This window comes from Haliotis rufescens, unplaced genomic scaffold (genome assembly GCF_023055435.1).
Source record: "Haliotis rufescens isolate VD_foot unplaced genomic scaffold, xgHalRufe1.0.p SCAF_76, whole genome shotgun sequence".
Lineage (NCBI taxonomy): Eukaryota > Metazoa > Mollusca > Gastropoda > Lepetellida > Haliotidae > Haliotis > Haliotis rufescens.
The window spans coordinates 222,501-243,994 of NW_025964368.1; the positions used below are offsets into that span (position 1 = coordinate 222,501).

General features: G+C 44.9%; 1 protein-coding gene across 3 annotated transcripts; it reads left to right on the plus strand.

The window, feature by feature from the left end:
• Positions 1 to 2,619: 2,619 nt before the first annotated feature.
• LOC124136111 lies at positions 2,620 to 19,542 on the plus strand. 3 transcript variants are annotated; one of them, XM_048388692.1, is made up of 6 exons: positions 2,620 to 2,750; positions 4,847 to 5,181; positions 14,274 to 14,361; positions 15,165 to 15,333; positions 15,683 to 15,760; positions 16,984 to 19,542. In XM_048388692.1, the coding sequence occupies exons 2-6, from the start codon at positions 4,890 to 4,892 to the stop codon at positions 17,104 to 17,106; spliced, it is 750 nt and encodes a 249-aa protein (XP_048244649.1). In that variant the 5' UTR covers positions 2,620 to 2,750; positions 4,847 to 4,889; the 3' UTR covers positions 17,107 to 19,542. The 3 variants fall into 3 exon arrangements, with proteins under 3 accessions (XP_048244649.1, XP_046357861.2, XP_046357859.2); XM_046501905.2 differs by lacking the exon at positions 2,620 to 2,750 and adding an exon at positions 2,773 to 2,867; XM_046501903.2 differs by lacking the exon at positions 2,620 to 2,750 and adding an exon at positions 2,886 to 2,981.
• Positions 19,543 to 21,494: the final 1,952 nt, after the last annotated feature.

The following is a 21,494-nucleotide window of genomic DNA, read 5'->3' on the forward strand; positions in this document are numbered from 1 at the left end:
TTGTCTGGTCCAGACTCGATTATTTACAGACCGTCGTCATATAGCTGGAATATTGCTGAGTGCGGCGTTAAACAACTAACAAAGGAAAGGAAAACGTGTTAGCTGAATGATTAGGGAAACCGACATGTGTCATTAACTTGCCCAAGAAACACATGACAGATTCCATGTCTTGCCCCAGAAGGGGGCGGTCGGGTAGCCTAGTGGTTAAAGCGTTCGCTCGTCACGTCGAAGACCCGGGTTCGATTCCCGACATGGGTACAATGTGTGAAGCCCATTTCTGGTGCCCCCAGCCGTGATATTGCTTGAATATTGCTAAAAGCGGCGTAAAACCATACTCAGTCAGTCTTGCCCCTGAAAACTGATCTTCATATTAACAAGAAAACAAATGTCACAGGACATCGATATTACCTCTATCAAAGGCAATAAAACCGGCTGTGACACTTGATCAGTCAAAACGAACACGTAGACAATGTATATTCATGTAGCAGTGCAACATGGAACTAAGATATTGTACTATTTGAGAGTATGTTTGAAATTCAGTGGTGAAGGGGAGAGAAATGTGGATTTAAGTCGCGTTCAAGATTACAGCAATTATATAGCGAAGTGCATGCACGTGTGTGTGTGTGGCTGCTTGTACTATTCCGATCTTACGTCAGTTTCATAGTGCCAGCCTCTAAGAAACCATGCCGCAGTTTAACATGAATACCCTACTCAGACACAGTGAACTCCGAGCCGACCACGTTTATTTCACTTTATGTCGAGCGCCAGACAGAGTAATGCAATACCTACAAGAACACAATAATAAGGCTTCGGGGTAATTTATGCTGAATTAAAGAGTTATCGGATTGCACGTTAAGGCATTTGCTTCCTGCAGGGGGCGCCATAAACTATGGGACAGGTAATCTTTTTGATATTTGAGCAAACAGGGGTCAGCACTGTACGAGCACATGACACAGTGGCATGGGTCGAGTTCGAACCTTCTGTCCTTTGAAGTTGGACTCTGACGCGTGAGATAGGCCTCTGAAGGGAATATGTTAAATATTTAGGCATGCTTGTGACATATATTTGAGAATCAGATCGGATCACGTATAACGACATCCGTTGAAGACATTTAAATATCACGATTTTATCTTGAATAAATAGAACGGAATTAATGTTGTGTTTCCTGGGTGTGTGGGCATGTTGGTCCGTGGAAGTATTACCTCAAATGTTCGGTTTAACATACCATCATTATAAGTATGAAACCAGTACATTTCTTATGTCGGTAAATCAAAAGGGTAAAACAACATGAAACTTCGACGAAAACTGGTGATGCGTCATAGCGTTTGTAAACGTCATCACTTGTTTATGTTAAAATGAGACACACGTCATCATGTGTTTATGACGTAAGGAGACGTGGAGCACTGTGTGTCTATGACGTAAGGAGACAAGCACCTCGGAGTGTTTATGACGTAAGGAGACATGTAGCTTGGTGTGCCTATGACGTAAGAAGGCGTGGAGCTTGGTGTGTTTATGACGTTAGGATACATGGAGCTTGGTGTGTCTTTGACGTAAGGAGACGTGCAGCTTGGTGTGTCTTTGACGTAAGGAGAAATGGAGCTTGGTGTGTCTTTGACGTAAGGAGACATGCATCTTGGTGTGTTTATGACGTAAGGATACGCGGAGCTTGGTGTGTCTTTGACGTACGGAGACATGCAGATGGTGTGTTAATGACGTACGGATTCATGCAGCTTGGTGTGTTTATGACGTAAGGAGACGTACAGCTTGGTGTGTTTATGACGTAAGGAGACATGCAGCTAGGTGTGTCTATGACGTAAGGAGACGTACAGCTTGGTGTGTCTATGACGTAAGGATACATGCGGCTCGGAGTTTTTATGGTGTGTCTTTGACGTACGAAGACATGTAGTTTGATGTGTTGATGGCGTAAAAAGCGTAGAGCATGGTGTTTTTATGGCGTAAGGAGACATGAAGCTTGATGTGTTTATGACGTAAGGAGACGTGCATCTTCGTCTCTTTATGACGTAAGGAGACATGTATCTGGGTGTGTTTATGACGTAAGGAGACGTACAGCTTGGTGTGTCTTTGACGTAAGGATATAAGCAGTTCGGAGTGTTTATGACGTAAGGAGACGTGCAGTTTGATGTGTTGATGGCGTAAGAAGACGTAGAGCATGGTGTTTCTATGACGTAAGGAAACATGTACCTTGGTGTGTCTATGACGTAAGGAGACGTTCAGCTTTGTGAGTTCATGACGTAAAAAAAGACAAGCATGTAAATTATCGCGTGTTTATGTTGCAAAGTTGTCTTATTTTGTTGTAAATATACGTATGTAACACATTTACCCCAAAAAGGAATGTAAAAGTAACCACAATGCAATGTGGCCATTTCAATCATGAGTAAAATACGACATCACATACGGTGATCCGAGTCAACTTTTGGTTACAGAATGTGCAGGACTATAATACTGGGGACACTGCCCGAGCTCTGGACAGTCCCACAGCGTTAAAACAAAGTCGAAAAATATCTAATAACATTTCTAATAAATCATTTGATAAGAACGTCCAATAGGTTAACATGTGGCTATATTGTGTTGTACCTCGAGTCACACTTACCAGGCTGATCACAGCAAGTGAACAACAAGGTATAAACTAGATAACGTCGCGTCTAACAAGTCTCGGGGACGTCGGCAACGGAGGCACGCTGCAGCGTATAGTTCACGTCAACGCCGTCATCTTTCACCTCTATTACAGGGTAGGCCCGACGGTTCATATCTTTGATTGCTTCTTCACATAACATAACTGTGCAACAGTATCGACTGATATATTCTCTACACTACAGGTATAGAACAGGTGTAATTGGAAACTGCAGGTACCGTTATCTTTATCACGATGTTGTATTTAACACCAGGTTCGTGTCACGTTTATCAGTTTAGTCATTATCCTACTACATGTAGAATTCTGTTCCGGCGAGGATACGTGATACGTATGTATATATATTTTTTTTTTTAAAACAGCTACAATATAGGAACGTGTTAAAGTTATAAAAGAACATTGTAAAAAGTCTTTATCATATTTTAATATGGATATGCTTTTTATATAGTGTTGTCACTATTATCACTATCAGTTTCCTTCTCTGATTTTGATCTTTTTCAATTTAGTGATATTTGAGTTTGCAATGAACGATAAGGATATTCAGACTACTTTGATGTTCTCGTTAAGAAGCCAGTCTGTCTATACAGATTCATACATAGTGACAATTTTCTTCAGATGTATTGTTTGGGCGTTGGACGATTAAATTCCTTTCTCTCTTCGCGCTTAATGTAGTTGTGTGCACTTGTTGACAATGCTTTGTGTTGACATTGAAATATATTAAAAGTGAAGCGTGACTATCATGTGATACATGTTGCTTGATAATACCAAGCGGAACTTATTCCTTCAAACTCGTGTAACGCGTGAGTATTTCGTGCAAGATATTGTGCCTTTTATTTATGCCTTTTATTTTCAATAGGTTTTAGATTTTGTGTGTAGACGACTGTATATACTTAATTATGTGTGTGAATAATTCGAATGCATTAACTTATATAATTACAAAAAAAACGTCATTCTGGCATAATCTTTTTTCATTTAGTATAATTACCTTATCACTCCAATTATATGTAATTCATTCAGTTACTGCAAAAACCTTTGTATTCGTTTATGAAATAAGAATATATTCTATGGTATGCAAATAACATAGATGACACTAATCTAGGGTTTGGTCAGTTTTTGTTAAGATAGAGTATACCTACTTTGTAAGTAAATGTTTTTTAAGCAGCAAAATGTGGCACACGTGAAATAATACCAGTTCGCAATGATCCAGTCGGAATCGTACAATGTCTCATGATAATGAAAAGGGTTTTGTCGCTTTGATACATATTATGTGGTGTCCACATTTGACTTGGTATAACATTATCTTTGTCTATAATGAGCTTTATATCATTACGGTGATGCATATAGGCGGTAAATATTGTCTGATAGAGTTTGTAACTTATAGATGACTGGTTCTATAAGATAAACTTACATTAAAATCTAATAACACGTCCCATTTTAATTCTGGAAACCAAAAAGTCCAGAAACTCTACGGTCTTTGCCCAGTCTCGGTCAGAGGTATTTTCAAACTTAAACTTGCTGTTTTCATGGGAACATACCAAGGAAGAAAAAATGAAAAAGAAATTGTTCAAACTCAATATTTACACTATGTCGCCCATGGGCCTGCCCATGGGCGAAGATTGGCCCATGAGTAGGCCCATGGGAAGGCCCTTGCGCGAGAATATGTTCCTTCACTAAAATTTCATGTTTTTGTTTCGCAAATACATATATGTATATCTTTCAAGTAAAAGGTTTGGCCCATGGGCGAGAATATTTTCCTTTACTCAAAACTTTTTTTGTTTCGCAAATCCATATATGTATATCTTTATATATGTGTTCTTCTAACATCAATACTTAAACGACAATGATCTCTATGTTGGTCTATTTTATGTTGTTATCAATTAAGTATCATCACCCGTTTTTTCAATCAGTGAGTGAGCATGCTTTTACGCTGCTTTTAGCAATATTCCTGCAATACCAATGCGGGAGTCACTATATTGGCTTTACACAATTTACCCATGAGAGGAATCGAACCCGGGCCAACAGTGTTAAACACTGCTGCCCCCCTACCCAAAACTACCCCCACCCTGCACCTTAACGTCATTGTGTTAAAGCAAGGGCTTTCAAATTTGATGTACCTTTAGCCTTGTTTGTGTCATGCAACATATTTAGGGTTGGTGTTTTGAACGATCACAGCATACCATGTTAACATTATGACAGATATGATCGAGTTTTCAAGACAACCATCTGATCGTCGGACACAATGCCCACTACTCCAACTACGTTAACTATGCCATCATCATCATCATCAACAACAACAACAACTTCAACAACAACCACAACAACACCAATGTCCACCTTACCCCCCTGCCCCGTCCCCAAGGCGGTGAAGAACGCCCAGCCCCCTACCATCTTCGGTGATGGATCTACCGCGGAGTATTCGTGTGCTTTTGGCTTCACGATGTCCGGCTCCTCGAGGGTCTACTGCGACAGGACAACTCGACAGTGGATGGGCAAGTCGCCCTCCTGCACCCTGATTACACACCCAACTCACTGTGAGTACCATAACTAACGTCGTCCTGGGTGGATTGGGTGACGCCTAGCTGGGATTGGGTGACCGGTACACACGCTTGTTGTAGAGGTGTCTAGCTGGGATTGGGTGACCGGTACACACGCTTGTTGTAGAGGTGACTAGCTGGGATTGGGTGACCGGTACACACGTTTCTTGTAGAGGTGTCTAGCTGGGATTGGGTGACCGGTACACACGCTTGTTGTAGAGGTGTCTAGCTGGCATTGGTTGACCGGTACACACGCTTGTTGTAGAGGTGTCTAGCTGGGATTGGTTGACCGGTGCACACGCTTGTTGTGGAGGTGTCTAGCTGGGATTGGGTGACCGGTACACACGCTTGTTGTGGAGGTGTCTAGCTGGGATTGGGTGACCGGTACACACGCTTGTTGTGGAGGTGTCTAGCTGGGATTGGTTGACCGGTACACACGCTTGTTGTGGAGGTGTCTAGCTGGGATTGGGTGACCGGTACACACGCTTGTTGTGGAGGTGTCTAGCTGGGATTGGGTGACCGGTACACACGCTTGTTGTGGAGGTGTCTAGCTGGGATTGGTTGACCGGTACACACGCTTGTTGTAGAGGTGTCTAGCTGGGATTGGGTGACCGGTACAAACGCTTGTTGTAGAGGTGTTTAGCTGGGATTGGGTGACCGGTACACACGCTTGTTGTGGAGGTGTTTGGCTGGGCATTGGGTGACCGGTACACACGCTTGTTGTAGAGGTGTCTAGCTGGGATTGGGTGACCGGTACACACGCTTGTTGTGGAGGTGTCTAGCTGGGATTGGGTGACCGGTACACACGCTTGTTGTAGAGGTGTTTAGCTGGGATTGGGTGACCGGTACACACGCTTGTTGTGGGGATGTTTGGCTGGGCATTGGGTGACCGGTACACACGCTTGTTTTAGAGGTGTCTGGCTGAGATTGGGTGACCGGTACACACGTTTCTTGTAGAGGTGTCTAGCTGGGATTGGGTGACCGGTACACACGCTTGTTGTAGAGGTGTCTAGCTGGCATTGGTTGACCGGTACACACGCTTGTTGTAGAGGTGTCTAGCTGGGATTGGTTGACCGGTGCACACGCTTGTTGTGGAGGTGTCTAGCTGGGATTGGGTGACCGGTACACACGCTTGTTGTGGAGGTGTCTAGCTGGGATTGGGTGACCGGTACACACGCTTGTTGTGGAGGTGTCTAGCTGGGATTGGTTGACCGGTACACACGCTTGTTGTGGAGGTGTCTAGCTGGGATTGGGTGACCGGTACACACGCTTGTTGTGGAGGTGTCTAGCTGGGATTGGGTGACCGGTACACACGCTTGTTGTGGAGGTGTCTAGCTGGGATTGGTTGACCGGTACACACGCTTGTTGTAGAGGTGTCTAGCTGGGATTGGGTGACCGGTACAAACGCTTGTTGTAGAGGTGTTTAGCTGGGATTGGGTGACCGGTACACACGCTTGTTGTGGAGGTGTTTGGCTGGGCATTGGGTGACCGGTACACACGCTTGTTGTAGAGGTGTCTAGCTGGGATTGGGTGACCGGTACACACGCTTGTTGTGGAGGTGTCTAGCTGGGATTGGGTGACCGGTACACACGCTTGTTGTAGAGGTGTTTAGCTGGGATTGGGTGACCGGTACACACGCTTGTTGTGGGGATGTTTGGCTGGGCATTGGGTGACCGGTACACACGCTTGTTTTAGAGGTGTCTGGCTGAGATTGGGTGACCGGTTCACACGCTTGTTTTAGAGGTGTCTTGCTGGGATCGGGTGACCGGTACACACGTTTGTTGTAGAGGTGTCTAGCTGGGATTGGGTGACCGGTACACGCGCTTGTTGTAGAGGTGTCTAGCTGGGATTGGGTGAGCGGTACACGCGCTTGTTGTAGAGGTGTCTTGCTGGGATTGGGTGACTGGTACACCAGCGTGTTGTAGAGGTGTCTTGCTGGGATTGAGTGACCGGTACACACGCTTGTTGTGGAGGTGTTTGGCTGGGATTTGGTGACCGGTACACTCGCTTGTCGTAGAGGTGCCTTGCTGGGATTGGTCGACTGGTACATACGCTTGTTGTAGAGCTGTCTAGGTGGGATTGGGTGACCGGTACACGCGCTTGTTGTAGAGGTGTCTAGCTGGCTATTGGGTGACCGGTGCACACGCTTGTTGTAGAGGTGTCTAGCTGGGATTGGGTGACCGGTACACACGCTTGTTGTAGAGGTGTCTAGTTGGAATTGGGTGACCGGTGCACACGCTTGTTGTAGAGGTGTCTAGTTGGAATTGGGTGACCGTTACACACGCTTGTTGTGGAGGTGTCTAGCTGGGATTGGTTGACCGGTACACACGCTTGTTGTGGAGGTGTCTAGCTGGGCTTGGTTGACCGGTACACACGCTTGTTGTGGAGGTGTCTAGCTGGGATTGGTTGACCGGTGCACACGCTTGTTGTGGAGGTGTCTAGCTGGGATTGGGTGACCGGTACACACGCTTGTTATAGAGGTGTCTAGCTGGGATTGGGTGACCGGTACACACGCTTGTTGTAGAGGTGTCTAGTTGGAATTGGGTGACCGGTGCACACGCTTGTTGTAGAGGTGTCTAGTTGGAATTGGGTGACCGTTACACACGCGTGTTGTAGAGGTGTCTAGCTGGGATTGGTTGACCGGTACACACGCTTGTTGTGGAGGTGTCTAGCTGGGATTGGTTGACCGGTACACACGCTTGTTGTGGAGGTGTCTAGCTGGGATTGGTTGACCGGTGCACACGCTTGTTGTGGAGGTGTCTAGCTGGGATTGGGTGACCGGTACACACGCTTGTTATAGAGGTGTCTAGCTGGGATTGGGTGACCGGTACACACGCTTGTTGTAGAGGTGTCTAGTTGGAATTGGGTGACCGGTGCACACGCTTGTTGTAGAGGTGTCTAGTTGGATTTGGGTGACCGTTACACACGCGTGTTGTAGAGGTGTCTAGCTGGCATTGGGTGACCGGTACACACGCTGCTTGTAGAGGTGTCTAGCTTGGATTGGGTGACCGGTGCACACGCTTGTTGTGGTAGTGTCTAGCTGGGATTGGTTGACCGGTACACACGCTTGTTGTGGAGGTGTCTAGCTGGGATTGGTTGACCGGTACACACGCTTGTTGTAGAGGTGTCTAGCTGGGATTGGGTGACCGGTACACTCGCTTGTTGTAGAGGTGTCTAGTTGGAATTGGGTGACCGGTACACACGCTTGTTGTGGAGGTGTTTGGCTGGGCATTGGGTGACCGGTACACACGCTTGTTGTAGAGGTGTCTTGCTGGGATTGGGTGACCAGTACACACGCTTGTTGTGGGGATGTTTGGCTGGGATTGGGTGACCGGTACACACGCTTGTTGTGGGGATGTTTGGCTGGGATTGGGTGACCGGTACACACGCTTGTTGTGGGGATGTTTGGCTGGGATTGGGTGACCGGTACACACGCGTGTTGTAGAGGTGTCTAGCTGGGATTGGTTGACCGGTACACACGCTTGTTGTGGAGGTGTCTAGCTGGGATTGGTTGACCGGTACACACGCTTGTTGTGGAGGTGTCTAGCTGGGATTGGTTGACCGGTGCACACGCTTGTTGTGGAGGTGTCTAGCTGGGATTGGGTGACCGGTACACACGCTTGTTATAGAGGTGTCTAGCTGGGATTGGGTGACCAGTACACACGCTTGTTGTAGAGGTGTCTAGTTGGAATTGGGTGACCGGTGCACACGCTTGTTGTAGAGGTGTCTAGTTGGATTTGGGTGACCGTTACACACGCGTGTTGTAGAGGTGTCTAGCTGGCATTGGGTGACCGGTACACACGCTGCTTGTAGAGGTGTCTAGCTTGGATTGGGTGACCGGTGCACACGCTTGTTGTGGTAGTGTCTAGCTGGGATTGGTTGACCGGTACACACGCTTGTTGTGGAGGTGTCTAGCTGGGATTGGTTGACCGGTACACACGCTTGTTGTAGAGGTGTCTAGCTGGGATTGGGTGACCGGTACACTCGCTTGTTGTAGAGGTGTCTAGTTGGAATTGGGTGACCGGTACACACGCTTGTTGTGGAGGTGTTTGGCTGGGCATTGGGTGACCGGTACACACGCTTGTTGTAGAGGTGTCTTGCTGGGATTGGGTGACCAGTACACACGCTTGTTGTGGGGATGTTTGGCTGGGATTGGGTGACCGGTACACACGCTTGTTGTGGGGATGTTTGGCTGGGATTGGGTGACCGGTACACACGCTTGTTGTGGGGATGTTTGGCTGGGATTGGGTGACCGGTACACACGCTTGTTGTAGAGGTGTTTGGCTGGGATTGGGTGACCGGTACACACGCTTGTTGTGGGGATGTGTGGCTGGGATTGGGTGACCGGTACACACGCTTGTTGTGGGGATGTTTGGCTGGGATTGGGTGACCGGTACACACGCTTGTTGTGGGAATGTTTGGCTGGGATTGGGTGACCGGTACACACGCTTGTTGTGGAGGTGTCTAGCTGGCATTGCGTGACCAGTACACACGCTTGTTGTAGAGGTGTCTAGCTGGCATTGGGTGACCAGTACACACGCTTGTTGTAGAGGTGTCTAGCTGGCATTGGGTGACCAGTACACGCGCTTGTTGTAGAGGTGTCTTGCTGGGATTGGGTGACTGGTACACCAGCGTGTTGTAGAGGTGTCTTGCTGGGATTGAGTGACCGGTACACACGCTTGTTGTGGAGGTGTTTGGCTGGGATTTGGTGACCGGTACACTCGCTTGTCGTAGAGGTGCCTTGCTGGGATTGGTCGACTGGTACATACGCTTGTTGTAGAGCTGTCTAGGTGGGATTGGGTGACCGGTACACGCGCTTGTTGTAGAGGTGTCTAGCTGGCTATTGGGTGACCGGTGCACACGCTTGTTGTAGAGGTGTCTAGCTGGGATTGGGTGACCGGTACACACGCTTGTTGTAGAGGTTTCTAGTTGGAATTGGGTGACCGGTGCACACGCTTGTTGTAGAGGTGTCTAGTTGGAATTGGGTGACCGTTACACACGCTTGTTGTGGAGGTGTCTAGCTGGGATTGGTTGACCGGTACACACGCTTGTTGTGGAGGTGTCTAGCTGGGATTGGTTGACCGGTACACACGCTTGTTGTGGAGGTGTCTAGCTGGGATTGGTTGACCGGTGCACACGCTTGTTGTGGAGGTGTCTAGCTGGGATTGGGTGACCGGTACACACGCTTGTTATAGAGGTGTCTAGCTGGGATTGGGTGACCGGTACACACGCTTGTTATAGAGGTGTCTAGTTGGAATTGGGTGACCGGTGCACACGCTTGTTGTAGAGGTGTCTAGTTGGAATTGGGTGACCGTTACACACGCGTGTTGTAGAGGTGTCTAGCTGGGATTGGTTGACCGGTACACACGCTTGTTGTGGAGGTGTCTAGCTGGGATTGGTTGACCGGTACACACGCTTGTTGTGGAGGTGTCTAGCTGGGATTGGTTGACCGGTGCACACGCTTGTTGTGGAGGTGTCTGGCTGGGATTGGGTGACCGGTACACACGCTTGTTATAGAGGTGTCTAGCTGGGATTGGGTGACCGGTACACACGCTTGTTGTAGAGGTGTCTAGTTGGAATTGGGTGACCGGTGCACACGCTTGTTTTAGAGGTGTCTAGTTGGATTTGGGTGACCGTTACACACGCGTGTTGTAGAGGTGTCTAGCTGGCATTGGGTGACCGGTACACACGCTGCTTGTAGAGGTGTCTAGCTTGGATTGGGTGACCGGTGCACACGCTTGTTGTGGAGGTGTCTAGCTGGGATTGGTTGACCGGTACACACGCTTGTTGTGGAGGTGTCTAGCTGGGATTAGTTGACCGGTACACACGCTTGTTGTAGAGGTGTCTAGCTGGGATTGGGTGACCGGTACACTCGCTTGTTGTAGAGGTGTCTAGTTGGAATTGGGTGACCGGTACACACGCTTGTTGTGGAGGTGTTTGGCTGGGCATTGGGTGACCGGTACACACGCTTGTTGTAGAGGTGTCTTGCTGGGATTGGGTGACCAGTACACACGCTTGTTGTGGGGATGTTTGGCTGGGATTGGGTGACCGGTACACACGCTTGTTGTGGGGATGTTTGGCTGGGATTGGGTGACCGGTACACACGCTTGTTGTGGGGATGTTTGGCTGGGATTGGGTGACCGGTACACACGCTTGTTGTAGAGGTGTTTGGCTGGGATTGGGTGACCGGTACACACGCTTGTTGTGGGGATGTTTGGCTGGGATTGGGTGACCGGTACACACGCTTGTTGTGGGGATGTTTGGCTGGGATTGGGTGACCGGTACACACGCTTGTTGTGGGGATGTTTGGCTGGGATTGGGTGACCGGTACACACGCTTGTTGTAGAGGTGTCTAGCTGGCATTGGGTGACCAGTACACACGCTTGTTGTAGAGGTGTCTAGCTGGCATTGGGTGACCAGTACACACGCTTGTTGTAGAGGTGTCTAGCTGGCATTGGGTGACCAGTACACACGCTTGTTGTAGAGGTGTCTAACTGGGATTGGGTGACCGGTACACACGCTTGTTGTAGAGGTGTCTAGCTGGCATTGGGTGACCAGTACACACGCTTGTTGTAGAGGTGTCTAGCTGGCATTGGGTGACCAGTACACACGCTTGTTGTAGAGGTGTCTAGCTGGTATTGGGTGACCTGTACACTCGCTTGTTGTAGAGGTGTCTAGCTGGTATTGGGTGACCGGTACACACGTTTGTTGTAGAGGTGTCTAAATGGGATTGGGTGACCGGTACACACGCTTGTTGTAGAGGTGTCTAGCTGGTTTTGGTTGACCTGTACACTCGCTTGTTGTGGAGGTGTCTAGGTGGGATTGAGTGACCGGTACACACGCTTGTTGTGGGGATGTTTGGCTGGGCATTGGGTGACCGGTACACACGCTTGTTGTGGGGATGTTTGGCTGGGCATTGGGTAACCGGTACACACGCTTGTTGTGGGGATGTTTGGCTGGGCATTGGGTGACCGGTACACACGCTTGTTGTAGAGGTGTTTAGCTGGGATTGGGTGACCGGTACACACGCTTATTGTAGAGGTGTCTAGCTGGGATTGGGTGACCGGTACACACGCTTGTTGTAGAGGTGTCTAGTTGGGATTGGGTGACCGGTACACACGCTTGTTGTGGAGGTGTCTAGCTGGGATTGGGTGACCGGTACAAACGCTTCTTGTAGAGGTGTTTAGCTGGGATTGGGTGACCGGTACACACGCTTGTTTTGGGGATGTTTGGCTGGGCATTGGGTGACCGGTACACACGCTTGTTGTGGAGGTGTTTGGCTGGGCATTGGGTGACCGGTACACACGCTTGTTGTAGAGGTGTCTAGCTGGGATTTGGTGACCGGTACACACGCTTGTTGTGGAGGTGTCTAGCTGGGATTGGGTGACCGGTACACACGCTTGTTGTAGAGGTTTCTAGCTGGGATTGGGTGACCGGTACACACGCTTGTTGTAGAGGTGTCTAGTTGGAATTGGGTGACCGGTACACACGCTTGTTGTGGGGATGTTTGGCTGGGCATTGGGTGACCGGTACACACGCTTGTTGTAGAGGTGTCTAGCTGGCATTGGATGACCGGTACACACGCTTGTTGTGGAGGTGTCTAACTGGGATTGGGTGACCGGTATACACGCTTGTTGTAGAGGTGTCTAGCTGGGATTGGGTGACCGGTACACACGCTTGTTGTAGAGGTGTCTAGCTGGCATTAGATGACTGGTACACACGCTTGTTGTGGAGGTGTCTAACTTGGATTGGGTGACCGGTACACACGCTTGTTGTAGAGGTGTCTAGCTGGGATTGGGTGAACGGTACACACGCTTGTTGTAGAGGTGTCTTGCTGGGCTGGGTGACCAGTACACACGCTTGTTGTGGGGATGTTTGGCTGGGCATTGGGTGACCGGTACACACGCTTGTTATAGAGGTGTTTAGCTGGCATTGGGTGACCGGTACACACGCTTGTCGTGGAGGTGTCTAGCTGGGATTGGGTGACCGGTACACACGCTTGTTGTAGAGGTGTCTAGCTGGGATTGGGTGACCGGTACACACGCTTGTTGTAGAGGTGTCTTGCTGGGCTGGGTGACCGGTGCACACGCTTGTTGTGGGGATGTTTGGCTGGGCATTGGGTGACCGGTACACATGCTTGTTTTAGAGGTGTCTAGCTGGCATTGGGTGACCGCTACACGCGCTTGTTATAGAGGTGTTTAGCTGGGCTGGGTGACCGGTACACACGCTTGTTGTGGAGGTGTCTGGCTGGGATTGGGTGACCGGTACACACGCTTGTTGTGGAGGTGTTTAGCTGGGCTGGGTGACCGGTACACACGCTTGTTGTAGAGGTGTCTGGCTGGGATTGGGTGACCGGTACACACGCTTGTTGTAGAGGTGTTTAGCTGGGCTGGGTGACCGGTACACACGCTTGTTGTGGAGGTGTCTAAGTGGGATTGGGTGACCGGTACACACGCTTGTTGTAGAGGTGTCTAGCTGGGATTGGGTGACCGGTACACACGCTTGTTGTAGAGGTGTCTAGCTGGGATTGGGTGACCGGTACACACGCTTGTTGTAGAGGTGTCTAGCTGGGATTGGGTGACCAGTACACACGCTTGTTGAAGAGGTGTCTAGCTGGGCTGGGTGACCGGTACACACGCGTGTTATAGAGGTGTCTGGCTGGGATTGGGTGACCAGTTCACAAGTTTGTTGTAGAGGTGTTTAGCTGGGCTGGGTGACCGGTACACATGCTTGTTGTAGAGGTGTTTGGCTGGGATTGAGTGACGGGTACGCATGCTTGTTGTAGAGGTGTCTAGTGGGAATTGGGTGACCGGTACACACGCTTGTTGAAGAGGTGTCTAGCTGGAATTGGGTGATCGTTACAGGATGTGATGGACATACTTATAAGGTATATAACCTCCAATATAAAAATCACAAGCTGCAATTCAAATCACTGTTACAATTCTATTCGTTATACATACAAGTACCAAATATGCTGTAGACTTTCTACATTTACTTGTTTAGATTTCCTTTCACATTCGTTTTCTTGTCAACTAAAAGTTAAATGCAATTATTAGTAGTTTTCTAAATGGCAAAACAATTTGCTTCAGATCCTGTGTGGGCCTACGGTCTGATTGCCGGCCTGCTGGGGTTGATAGCCTTGACTTTCATCGTCTGTCTCCTGGCCTACTGCTGCGGGTGAGTGGCACAGCCTCGTTCTGGACCAGATATGGTGATGCCTTACACAGAAGGGCTTCCAAATTAACTAATGTCATTTCAAATACATGTCAATAAAATGCGGGAAAAACCCTTTCATAAACATAAAAAAACTATTGTATTGATACCAGATGTTCACGATAAGGTGAGCGTATCCTGTCCCACCGGTTGCACCCATCGCAAATACATGCAAAGTCAAGTCAATTGTTCACTTGAAAAGAACACGGGAACATATGGTATAAGTCAATGTTGGGAATTGCATCGGCAACTCTTTAGTCCATGCCCCTGGCATGGCGCTTTATTTTTAAAGTAAAACATAATAAAACAAGATCGAGAGATTCGGAACTGAAAGATATTCTTTTGATATGATTATGATTGATCTCATCACGGCTTGCTATCAATGACGTTTGCAGGAGTAAGCTTAGTGAGTGATATTCCAGCAGTGTCACCAGAAATGGCCTTCACACATGATACCCATAAGAGAAGTCGAACCCCGCCTTCAGGGTGACGGGCAAACGATGTTACCCCACCACCCGCAGTGGATCTGAACACGTCTAGCATGTGCTAAACGCTATATTGCAGCGTGTCCAACCTGACTTTGGCTGCCTTAGCTGCTTCATGATTTATAAGTAATGCTGAGGAAAAGTGATCCATTTTCCAGTCCAGTGACGATATTGCACAGTCAACCGTCTGTGTCATCGTTAATTCATGAAACCAGATTAAGAAATTTGAAGTTATGAATTGTCATCCAATAAAGTTATGCAAATAGAATCGTTTTCTCACAGGTGGTGTCCCAACAGTGTTTCTCCGCTAGGTGGCTCTGCTTCCGGTTCCGGTTTGTGCTGCCGGAAATCCAAACGTCGGCGACGTCGTTCTTTCACGTCGCAAGATGACGTCAGAATGACGGATGTCGAGAACAATGGCGTCTACTACGTGCCCGCACCTCGACAATATGTAAGATAAATTCATACAACCATGACATATTTATTAGTTATTAGGCCTTTTAATTTGTGGTTGGTTTACAAAATATTTGGTCTGATATTATTTAATGCAGGTGGTCGAAATTTGTTTGTTTTTTTCAAAATTCAACTTCTAAATTACTGCTGCTGCTAATAAATGAGAAAGGTAACATGGCAAGATACCTAAAGATAATTGATTGGGTTATTTTTTTTATAAATCTCGTGTTTGGTCTCGTAAAGAAACAGAACAAATATATGGCCTAATATTTGCTTATGACATTCTGCATTGCACTAATTTATGTGAGTGCAATGAATCATAATATTGTTTTTTTTCTGTCTTGCAGACGAACAACTCGCAACATGTACAGAAAACAGTCCGCCACCTTGTAGTTTCAGAGCCACATAGAGGCCAGCCCAACATGGTGAATATTCAAAATATATTTTAAGATTTTAAATTTCAAATTTGTGTATGCATTGTCAACGCCTCCTTGAAATGGTTTCTCTCAAATATCATATTTTGTGAGAAAAATAAGTCCTGCCACTGGTGGATCAGGATATCCTTACCTTTTCGCGAACAGCTGGTGTCATCACTATTTGATAGTCAATCACAAACACATTCTCATGATGAAGTCGGAATTGTACAACGGGCTCTGCCTTTAGTAAAGATTTCTTATGAATATGGAAATGGTTTTGTTGCTTTTATTTTGAGAAACGTTTCACTACACCATCTAGCAGCAATGAATTCTGTAATTGATATTTTAACCTTATTTTAACGAATAGCAGAAATGTAGTTTCTTAGGTCAAGGTTAGAACGAAAATCATATTGTATGTCAGACTTTGGAGTGGCGTCTTGTCTATGGATATGTAACTCATGACGCTTGCTTGTAACGGTGTAAAAACCTGAACCATAACGTCGCTACGATCGCTACAGTTATTATGAAGTGAACATCCGCGTTTTTTGTGATTCAGTAATCCATAATATAATTCTCATCACTTTTTCCTTTAGCTCCAAATGGGGTGTGGACGATTTATAATAAAATATGTGTATTTAACCCTTATTAGGGACACAGATATAGGTAAATCTGATTCAGTAATTCTCACTGAGCATTATAAAGTGACAAAAGAGAGTGTACATCCGTGTCCGTAGCTATGAATGATACAAACAAGAAATAGTTTTTCGAAGTTGATGTATTTGGGTTTTTTTACCTGTTTCGGAGAATGTTTTCTGCTTAGTGATGTATTGATAACACTTGCAGTTCCTTGGCCATAACCAACTTTCAAGTGCATACTTTCTTGCCAGGCAGATTATGTTTTGCGTCATGCTGATTGGCTTGCCTGCACATGTTCCAACATTGATTGCGAAGAGATCCATAGCAACGCGGCAATAATCTCGCAATAATTGGAAATAATTTATAGCGTATGGCGTCACAAACGAGTTATTTGACGTTCCAAAAAATGGGTAACTGATATATTTTCCACTAAAAATCAGAATGATTTCCCCCTATTTTCTCAGGAAAACGACCATGGGAAATACAATGAATTAATGTTGAAAGGTGGAACAATTAATTCCCTCGGGACAGATAATCCGTGACCTTTGTGGTACGTAGGTTGGTCTCCAAGTAATTCCTGTGTTTATGTTCTGCAGGTAATGGATGGCTATTACACATCGAACTCTTACGTGGTGCCGGGGAAGGCCACGCCGTCTCAGCATCCGAAGTGGATGCCCCATTCCCACCACATCCGTAACAACAATGACATCACCAGATAGCGACAACGCCAAGAAATCTAATCCATCCGTAATGTCAAGATACGCCGTCCACAGCATACCCACCTCTCCGTTACCGCAATGACGTCATCAAAGGACTCCAATTCTACATAGAGTGTCGTAACAATGGCGAACTCCATCATCAAAATGTTTGTCACGTATGAGCAAAATACTTTTATTTATTTATTCATTTTTTTTAAAGATTGGTTTACGGTTCCGCCACGCTAATGCGTTTAACAATTTTTAAGTTTACAACATTTTTATTACCAATCAGCTTTATAATTATGCGAAACCACAAATTGTTTCCCTGTCCGACCATCGCACTGACTCAAGCGCGAGAAGCAACCATGACAAATAATATTTATGTGGCCCCGGTACTCCAGTGTGTGACATTTCATGTAAACGGTATTAATCGTTTCACATCTCAATATTTTACAAAAATAACAAATGGAAAATAGAACTTCTAAATATTTGTTACCATGCATTTGCGAATCATATCGACCCTATACCTTCACAAAATAAATAAATTTTGAAGGATCGAATTTTCTTTATATTCTTATTCATTTAATATATTTAAATTGTATGATTTTGATTCAACCCCTTTGCATTTTTCTAATGCTTCTTTGTATATGTGTGTCAGTGTTGAGACTTACATTCACCTATATTGAATCATAGCTTTGCAATGAAATAATCGGTTTCTTTTAATGTATTTATAGAAGTATAGACATTATTTGATATTTTACAAGATACACAGAATGTTGCGGATATTTTTTTAAAATGTTATTTATTACATTTGTATTCCATGTAATGTTATACATGTGTGTGTAATTATGTCATGCAGTAACGTAAATTGAACTTTAATTAAGTGTAAGATTAAAGACATTTAATTGTATGCTATATAAACAACAAACGACAATGATAAATCCAGAACATTGTTTTCAATATTAGTATCGGTATTTTTTTAAATAAACTTAAGGCAGGGCACTGCATGATATGCTGAAAAAACATTGTATAAAGAACATGTGGATTTAACTCTTTTGACATTTTCAGACAATTAACAGTTTAACGTTTGAACTTAAAATTGAATGCAATGTAAAATACGTTGTGGTCGACTCTATACCTATGCTCGTTGAAGGTTTATTCTTAGATTGAAACTCTACCTGATGTTTATAGGTTGTCCACCTGTCACGTTAACCTTGAAAATAATATTCGAGGATAACAAATTACAAAACTATAACTTGTAAAAAAAAAAAATTCTCATGTTTTAAATTATTTTGTAAAGCCACTTACCTTTGAACTATTTTCGTTACATGATTATAGGCATAAACTTTTTTTCTGTTATTTGTTAGGCAATTCTAACCTGTGTAACGTTATCAATAGGATTGCACACTGGGCGTCTGAAACATCGATTATAAAACACAGTGAGAGGTTCACTCTGATAAATGTGTAATTAATGTTGAAGGAAAAACAAAATTAATTGGTAAAAAATGAATTCTTTTAAAAAGATATTAAAATTTACAGACACGTCTGAAAACATGAAAAGATATGTACTGATAAAGGGTAGATGCAGCTAACGACCAAACTATTCGGTAAAACTAGAACTACAAAGGTGAAAGTGTATATATCACCGACTTGTGGGTAGATCTCATTCTCATCTTGTCACCTGTGTGATAAAAACTATATTGCCAACTTTACTTTTGAGACAACAATTCCTTATTCAATGTTCACATAGTAGCAATACTAAACAATGTAAAAAAAGCGACAAAACCCTTCCATTTCCAATAGAAATATCTGCGTACAGCAGAGTCGATGGTGCCTCAGGCAGCCTATCTGAAGATAGAGTGAGATACATTCATTTCCTGTGTTTTACCAGTCTTAACCTCTACAAACTCTCTCACTCTATGTTGGTATTTTACCTGCGTTAATCTGATGTAAATGCGATGTAACTGAACTCCTATTGAGACCAGCGTAAACTCAAACCCTTTCTGGGCCAACTTCTATTTTCCACATCGTCACCCGTCAGAAAGTGACGATGATGATAATCAGTATTGGATACATGCAAACTATATTTTTTAAGGCCTACCTTTAGGCCTACGACAGAGACCGTCCTGACGAGAAGTTCTGGTACTGTATTCTAAAGGTGCTCCTTTTTTAATAATAATATAGAAAGATTTATCTATCCAAACTGTGTTTATTTTTCATTGTGAATAAATAGAAAAAAACACTGTCTGGGGTATAAAGTTGACATAATATAGCTTGATGATGTAGAAATAATGTACCTGAAGGGTGTCATAACATTTGGATGTGTAAGTTTGATGCTCACCGTCTCTTTCCTCCACCAATCATTTGTGTGTGTATACCAAGGTGGATTCATTTGAAGCTTCTGACAGGATTAAGAGGAGACTTATTTATTGTGGTATAATCTGTATTTTTAAAATATGTGTATCCATTTGTGTAATTGATATAATAAAATCGTTCATAAGAAACAGATTTACAATGATTATTTGGATATGTATATGTACATGTATCTTTGCTATAATAGAACCAGTCATGGCATACATTAGCATAGTAATCCTATTTGGGCTATAATTAATGTCTTGCGTTTGTTCGGCAAATATTAAGTGTCAATGAGCATATTTCGCACTGAAAACCAAAACGAAATGTAGAAATATGCCTTGAAAGCAAAGCATTCTGGCTTTTCTTTATTCATCTGAAATCCTTGTTAAATACAAAGTTTGGTTCCAGGTTGAAATATAGTGCAGAAGGTGTTTTTGTGCACTTGCAAAATTGTTGTAAAAATGGCTACTAAAACGGTCACTATGTCATAGGGGAAGTAAATATAATGTTTGGGTTTTTTGACAACCGGACACAATCACAAGACATCTTCAATGTAAGATTCCAAAAACACCAAAGCATGCTCAGGCCATATTTACTCTGATGCAAGAACGACGCCAAATGAGTGACAATAAAAGTGACATTGCTTAGCTATTTGTTATGGCCCTGACAAGGCTGAAATGTCGAAATAATGATGACCAAATCAACACAGTCTAATGACATGGATGAGCAATGACTAGACAGGCACCAAACCCCAGAGATGAAGATTATACTCCAGGCATGGTCAACCTACAATTCATTGATAAGCAGAGAAATGCCAATCACTTGTATCAGTACCCCTCCACTGAATCCTGCAGGAACACATGAATGGCAGGACACGTGAAGATTCCGGGGTAGAATAGGTCTTCAGCAACCCATGCTTGCCGTAAAAGGTGACTATGTTTGTCGTAAAACTGAGGCGACTAACAGGATCGGGTGGTCAGGCTCGCTGACTTGGTTGATGCATGTCATCGATCCCAATTGCGTGGATCGATGCTCATGATATCAATCACTGGATTGTCTAGTCAAGACTCGATTATTTACAGACCGCCGTCATATAGCTGGAATATTGCTAAGTGCGGCAAACAAGGCCGCTGCATTACCTGTATTCGTGCATACTCTGGAGTAGGCATTACTGGAAGGTTTTCAGAAAATGGAAACAGTTATGCTGGAGGGCATTACAGAATTTGAATGATGAAACATTACATGCATTTCAGCAACTTGGTACCACAGTTTGGCCCCCTGATCAATCACTCTGGCTGCTCTAGAGAAGCATATTTGTAAGTTGTATGTTCCATAACTTTGATTGTGTTCCAAAAGCACTCTGGTTGTTGTTCACGAAGAAACAGGCAAATGCAGAAAGTCTTCCACCAATGTCTTCAGCATTGAAACCAGCCATGCTGAGATCACATTTCCAAGCATAACGCCATTTGTGCTAACATTGATCTTCCTTACCTAGAAAGGTATGGCTGGACTCTAGCTGAGGACGGTTTCAAACCAATCACTACAACCCTTCCTCACGCTCCTGTGGCGATCAGTCATCTGATGCAGAGTGGAGGCCAGACCGTGTGTATGTCACAAGAACAGCCTCCCCTGCACTGAAATGTGTGCATGATCATGGGCTGACTCTTGTGAAAATGACTTCAGCATTCAGTTCAGCGATTCAGACACTGACAGTGACAGTGATGGATGAGAAACATTCAAGCCATTGAACTTTAGTTTAACTTGTCTTAGGCTATCAATACTTGTCTCAAAGTATTCTCATTAAACATGACTTGTGTGACCGACCAAATCCACTATAAACAGGAACGCATTTTTATAATTATCACATTCAAGAAGCCAAGACAGTTTGTCTTGTACTTGTTAGTAAAACCATAGGAAACACCTTGTGTTGTATCATGAGAACAGGCCTTAAATAATTATCTCTGGATCACATAAACATAAAATATGAAAACCTCTTCTTCGGGTAATGAATGGGGTGACAAGCATTTTTCTTAATCATATTATAATAGTTTTAT

What these genes read in the sequence shown, in the direction of transcription:
- LOC124136111 (XM_048388692.1), top strand. Translation starts at nt 4,890, where the DNA reads ATGCCCACTACTCCAACTACGTTAACTATGCCATCATCATCATCATCA. An exon ending in TGCCCGCACCTCGACAATAT is followed by an intron (nt 15,334 to 15,682) that starts GTAAGATAAATT and finishes TCTGTCTTGCAG; the next exon opens with ACGAACAACTCGCAACATGT. An exon ending in ATAGAGGCCAGCCCAACATG is followed by an intron (nt 15,761 to 16,983) that starts GTGAATATTCAA and finishes TATGTTCTGCAG; the next exon opens with GTAATGGATGGCTATTACAC.